Source organism: Mandrillus leucophaeus, unplaced genomic scaffold, assembly GCF_000951045.1.
Source record: "Mandrillus leucophaeus isolate KB7577 unplaced genomic scaffold, Mleu.le_1.0 Scaffold234, whole genome shotgun sequence".
In the NCBI taxonomy this organism is placed as follows: Eukaryota; Metazoa; Chordata; class Mammalia; order Primates; family Cercopithecidae; genus Mandrillus; species Mandrillus leucophaeus.
Genome location: NW_012102410.1, coordinates 377,312 through 383,657, shown reverse-complemented (window position 1 = coordinate 383,657; position 6,346 = coordinate 377,312). Strand labels below are relative to the sequence as shown.

At 51.9% G+C, this 6,346-nt stretch overlaps 1 protein-coding gene across 2 annotated transcripts in view; it reads right to left on the bottom strand.

Moving 5' to 3' along the window:
- The window catches only part of TIMM44 (translocase of inner mitochondrial membrane 44 homolog (yeast)), a 20,963-nt gene that overhangs the window by 12,456 nt on the left and 2,161 nt on the right, over positions 1-6,346 (bottom strand). Inside the window, exons 1-2 of one of the 2 annotated variants that reach the window (XM_011982013.1) lie at positions 4,987-5,305; positions 2,369-2,464 (exon numbers count right to left, since the gene is read on the bottom strand). In XM_011982013.1, coding sequence (XP_011837403.1) covers positions 2,369-2,464; positions 4,987-5,034 — 144 coding nt within the window. In that variant the 5' untranslated portion in view covers positions 5,035-5,305. Of the gene's footprint in view, positions 1-2,368; positions 2,465-4,986; positions 5,306-6,346 lie in introns of those variants that run through there. The other variant, XM_011982014.1, reaches the window with a different exon arrangement.

Here is a 6,346-nt window from a genome sequence, read left to right as displayed (position 1 = left end):
AGGGTCCATCTCAAAAATAAATAATAATAATAATAATAATAATTTTAAAAAAAACAAGAAATATGCTCTCAAGCTGTGAGAAGACATAGAAGAACCTTAAATGTATATCATAGTAAGTGAAATAAGCTAATCTGAAAAGGCTACATACTGTCTGATTCTAACTATAGAACATTCTGGAAAAGGCAAAACTCTGGAGACAGTAAAAGATCAGTGGTTGCCAGCGGTTGGCAGGGAGAGGGTGAGATGAGTGGGGGGAACACAGAAAAATTTTAGGGCAGTGAAACGACTATTATGATACTGTAATCATGGCCACACAGAGAACCTACACCACCAAGAGGGAACCAGAAGATAAACTATGCGTTTGTTAATAATAATGTATCAACATCCAGTCAATTGTAACAGATGCGCCACACTAATGCAGGAGGTGAAGAATAGAAAACTGTGTGCTGGATGGGAGAGGAGGGGCATGGCAACTCTTTGGACATTCTGTTGGATTTTTCGGTAAACCTAAAACTGCTCAAAAAGATAAAGCCTTATAAAAGCAAAACAAGGCTGGGTGCAGTGACTCACGCCTGTAATCTCAGCACTTTGGGAGGCCAAGGTGGGCGAATCACTTAAGGTCAGGAGTTCCAGACCAGCATGACCAACACAGGGAAACCCCGTCTCTACTAAAAATACAAAAATTAGCCGGGTGTGGTGGTGGGTGCCTGTAATCCCAGCTACTCGGGAGGCTGAGGCAGGAGAATTGCTTGAACATGGGAGGCGGAGGCTGCAGTGAGCCGAGATCACACCACTGTACTCCAGCCTGGGCGACAGAATGAGACTCCATCTCAAAAAAAAAAAAAAAAAAAAAAGGCAGGCTGGGCGCAGTGGTTCACGCCTGTAATCCCAGCACTTTGGGAGGCCCAGGTGGGCGGATCACTTGAGGCCAAGAGTCCAAGACAAGCCTGGCCAACATGGTGAAACCTTGTCTCTACTAAAAATACAAAAATTAGCCAGGTGTGGTGGTGGGTGCCTGTAGTCCCAGCTACTGAGGAGGCGGAGGCAGGAGAATTGCTTGAACCTGGGGGTGGAGGTTGCAGTGAGCCGAGATCTTGCCACTGTACTCCAGCATGGACGACAGAGTGAGACTCTGTTTCAAAAAACAAAACAAAACAAAACAGAGAAACAGTTTAATGAATGATCATACGATAATCAAATCAGGGGGAAGTGGCCACCTGTGGTCAACTTTTCCACAGCTGTGTTGGGTATACCAGCTCCAAGTGGGATCCCCTCCCTGGCTCCTGTCAAGCTACAAGAGAAAGCTGCATCCAGCCTGGTGCTCAGGTGTGGAGTCACACAGCTGTGGTTCCAGCTACTCAGGAGGCTGAGGTGGGAGGATCACTTAGGCCCAGGAGTTCAAGGCTGCAGTAAGCCGTGATAGTGCCACTGCACCCCAGCCTGGGCCACAGAGTGAGACCCTGTCTTTAAAAAAAAAAAAAAAAAAGGCCCAGTGCTGCTCCCCAGGACAGGTGGCCAGGCCTCCTGTCAGCAGGCTGCAGTCCCATTCAGATGCCACCCTGGCTAGCCTTTCTCCAGGGGAAGCCCAAGTTCTAAGTAAGACCATCCAGGATCACACAACCTTATGGCAGCCCTACCAGAGACTCTTGGGCTACAAGCCATGGGAGTGTGTGTGTGGTGGGGGACTGGACAAGTAAGGGAAGAGTCACAGGTCCTGTCTCACACCCACGATGGCCCCAGAACAGGACTGGAGAGGGAGGTAGCTGCCTGCGAGGAGGCAGCTGAGCTGAGGCTCTGGGCGCGCAGAGAGAGAGAGAGAGAGAGAGAGAGAGAGAGAGAGAGAGAGAGAATGTGTGCGCTGCCTAAATGTACCGATCTGGGGAAGGGAGTCAGGTTTTGGGCTTCTGTCCTCATGATGCTGAGACACCAACAGAAGCACAGTTGAAGAGGAGTGACCAGGATAAACTGAGTTCTGGGTGTGACGAGGTGACTCTACCAATGATCAAAGGGCTATCTTCCAGGAAAGGAAATAGCCATGCTTGGTGAGGCACCCACTGGCAGAGGTCACAGGGAAGCAGAATTCAGTTCAATACAAGGGTCTCCTCCAAGCATTACAGCCAACACAACGGGCTATTCTGACAGCACCTTATCCCCTGACGACATCAAGCAAGAGGCAGGTCAAGTGTTTCTGCGACCGAGAAGGCCAGGCACGCTGGGATCTGTCATTCAGAAGGCCCCAGACACACAAGGCCCACCACTGAGATGGTGTGAGCCACCTCCACAGCCCCACAACCTCCCTCCTGCCAATGGGATCGGAATTTTCAGGCCTCCCCTGTGTCTGCTGGCCTGAGCATCCTGAGTCACTCACCAGTGTTAGCTCTCCGCCCGGCCGGCGCATCTGATAGGTCGACCCGTGGAGTAGGTTGTGGCTGGAAAGGAATTGGATTCCACTGCCGAGGCATCTCTAATGGGGGGAAGAGACGAGAAAGATCCATTCTAACAAGAGGCTGACCAAGAAGTAAGCAGACCACACACAAAACAGCAGGGGTCGCCTGCGACTCACTGGCCAATTTTTTTTTTTTTTTTGAGACAGAGTCTCAGTCTGTTGCCCAGGCTGGAGTACACTGATATGATCTCGGCTCACTGCAACCTCCACCTCCTGGGTTCGAGCAATTCTCCTGCCTCAGTCTCCTGAATAGCTGGAATTACAGGTATGCACCATCACACCTGGCTAATATTTGTATTTTTAGGAGAGAAGGGTTTTTGCCATGTTGGCCAGGCTAGTCTTGAACTCCTGACCAAGTGATCTACCCCTCTCCCAGTCTTCCAAAGTGCTGGGATTACAGGTATGAGCCACCGCACCAGGCCTCATTGGCCAATTTTTATCTTATGCCTGATGCATGCCGGGCACTCTGTAATCTTCCCAAAGTCTAAGAAGCAAGTAGAAGCTGGTAGAAAGAGAAAATGCTGTGTGTGTACCTCCAGGGCCTATATCTATCCTCGTGCCCCTGAAACTGGGGGAAAATAGACAGGTCCCAGGAAATGCCAACCCATGGCGGGGAAGAAGGCTAAATGTACCAGTACAATTTAATTTCGTAGTCTGAAAGTAGGCACTCTAAGCTTCTATGCTAGTGGCAAGCAGTCTTCTCTTGCGAGCCCACCCCATCTCTGCCAGCCTCCAAAGATGAGAGAACTGGATTTTCAGACACAAACATCGATAATGTCCCCAGGGACAACTCTGGAATAAACCTACAATGTCCCCCTCAAGGGTTGGGCTATAAACAGAGTAATTTAGGGGAGTCACACTGGGCAAAGACTTGGCTGACCTCATGTAAAAGGCACTTGCTGGCCGGGTGTGGTGGCTCACGCCTGTGACCCCAACACGTTGGGAGGCTGAGGCGGGTGGATCACCCAGCCAGGAGTTCGAGATCAGCCTGGCCAACATGGTGAAATCCCATCTCTACCAAAAATACAAAAATTTGCCGGGCGTGGTGGCACACACCTGTAGTCTCAGCTACTTGGGAGGCTGAGGCAGGAGTATTGCTTAAACCCAGGAGGCAGAGGGTGCAGTGAGCCGAGATCGTGCCACTGCACTCCAGCCTGGGCGACAGAGCAAGACTCTGTCTCAGAAAAAAAAAATCAAATAAAAGTAAAAGGCAGTTTATTCTCCTACCAAATGATGAACTTTAAGTTCTGTGCAGGCACTGAGCTGGTGGCTCATGCCTGTAATCCCGATACTTTGGGAGGCTGAGGCGGGAGGATCATTTGAGCTCAGGAGTTTGAGACCAGCCTGGGCAACATAGCAAGACCCTGCCTCCACAAAAAACTGGGGGTTAAAAAAAAGCTCTGTGAAGGTCCTGTTCAACTCGGCACCTGAACCTGGCGTGTTGATGTCAAAAGACCAGGTACAACTTCTCCACCATTTCCACATTTCCTGGGCCGTTTTTCTGTCTGTTCTCTGCCTCCTACCTCTGAGAACCCATGGAACATCTCAAACTTACACAGGTGCCTACCATCTCCTGCATTTACTTGAGGATAACTTTTTTTTTTTTTTTTTTTTGGAGACGGAGTCTCCCTCTGTCACCCAGGCTGGAGTAAAGTGGGATGATCTTGGCTCACTGAAACCTCCGCCTCCCGGGTTCAAGCGATTCTCCTGCCTCAGCCTCCCAAGTAGCTGCGATTACAGGAGCGAGACACCATGCCCAGCTAATTTTTTTGTATTTTTAGTAGAGATGGCGTTTTAGTAGAGACGGGATTTCACCATGCTGGCCAGTTGATCTCGAACTCCAGACCTCAGGTGATCCACCTGAGGCTGAGGCAGGAGAATCGCTTGAATCCGGGAGGCAGAAGTTGCAGTCAGCCGAGATCGCGCCGTTGCACTCCAGACTGGGCGACAAGAGCGAAACTCCGTCTCAAAAAAAAAGAAAATAAACAAAAAGAAGAAGAAGAAACGAAGAGCACGAGCAATTTGAAGTACTACTTTCTGAGTGCGCCTTACATGTCTTGACTCCCACTGCCCTGTGGACCTAAGAGCCTGCCAGGGCGTGAACCACCTCTCGCACGTCCACAAGGAACGTTAGAAGAAACGAGACAAGAAATGCTCTCGGTAGCGGACCTGGCATTTAACCGAGAGCTGTGAAGTTCACGTTTTTTTTCCTTCCCCTCTACTTTTTTCCACGGGACGCCGCCGCCCTGGCTACCATTCACTCTCCTGTACACGTGGAGTCTGATCAGAGGGCGAAGGGTGATCAGCTCCCTCCCAGGCTCCGCGCATCGCCGCCCCCTGCCCGGTAAGCTCTGTCCCCGCCCTCAGGCCACGCTCTGTGCCCCCTGTCCTGGCCTCTGCTGACCCAACGATCCAACCCCAAGCTTTCTACGGAGCCCAAGCAAGGGTCGCGAGGGCCAAGGGCCTGAGAAGAAAGCCTTGGTGGCCGAAGGCCCAGAAGACCCCTAAGCCCGCCCTGCCAGCACCGCACCGCCGCTCACCCGTGGACAGCGGCACCAGCCACTCCGCAGCGCCGCCGCCGCCGCCATGTTGGAGAACCGTGTGACCTTCTCGCGGCGCGGCCCGGTTGCGTCATCCGCCGCTTCAGCCTAGAGTGGCGCAAACCTGAGACACGCCGGTCCGGGAGCGGGGTTTCGGGGAGGGAGAGCCCTTCGATTGGGTCCGTCATAGGGGCGGGACATTAAAAGGGTAGGTAATTCCTAGAGAGCTTGGCCTCTGATAGGGCAGTGTTTTGGAAGGACGGGGCCTGTGACTGGCTGTGGGCCGGGGGACGGGCCCTCCTGGGAGGGTCAGATCTGTGATTGGGCGCGACTACGAAGGGGCGGAGCCCAGGGGCGTGGATTCCGTCACCTGCGGTGATTCCGCTACAGAACGCGCCGGGCGCTGGTGGCAGGTGGTACAGGCTCGTGGATCCACCGACCACAAGAACGGATTCGATTGGATTCTGATTGACCGGCGGACCAGCTCGAGAGTAATTGTCTATGGCTGTCCCTGCAATGACTGACTGATTGACAATGACTGAGATACCAGCAAGCGAGTTGCTCCAGGAAAACGAAGGAGCCCACTCTTGTGCGGCGCTTTGGGAAGACGCCTGTTGGTTTTGACCCCGAATAAGAAGGGAAAGCTGAGAGTAGGCTGACTGTGGTCCAGTCCTACTTCGATTCAGTGTGAATTGACACTCTCTGACCCGAAGAAGCCCAGGCCTTTGTCATTTAAGCATCTCAGATGCTATTTTCCATTCGAAGAATGCCGCCACCAAGTGGCGGTATTTTAACATGGTCATGCAATCCGGTGATGAGGAGGGTTGGTCCCCTGGGAGAGTTAATGTATGTTGCTGTTGCTGTTTACCTTATTGGAGCCGTTTTTTTTTTGTTTTTTTGTTTTTTCTAAGAACCAGAGCCTTGCTCTGTCACCCAGGCTAGAGTGCAGTGTCGTAATCTAACTCATGGCAGCCTCCAATTCCCAAGCTCAAGCGATCCTCCTGCCTCAGCCTCTGAGTCACTGGGATCACAGGCGTGAGCTACCCCGCCCAGTCCTTTTGCATTATTAACCTGTGATATGGGTTTACGGGACTTCATTCTTTCAAAGGGAGGCAGCTTGGCCCCGGAGGGCATGCATTCCTGGCTTCTGGGCTGGACAGACCTGTGTTCTCCATCTCAGGAGCTCCCCCTCAAGGTGGGAGTAAGAGATGAGGGTTTCCACTCTGGCTTTGTTGGAGATGTCGTGATGCCAAGGGGAGCAAACTAAGCAGTTGGTGTACACAGGTGTGTTGCTGAGAATAAGGTCTGGGCTAGAAATATGGATTCTTAGTTGTGGTTGAAAGTACGGAGTTCGGCCGGG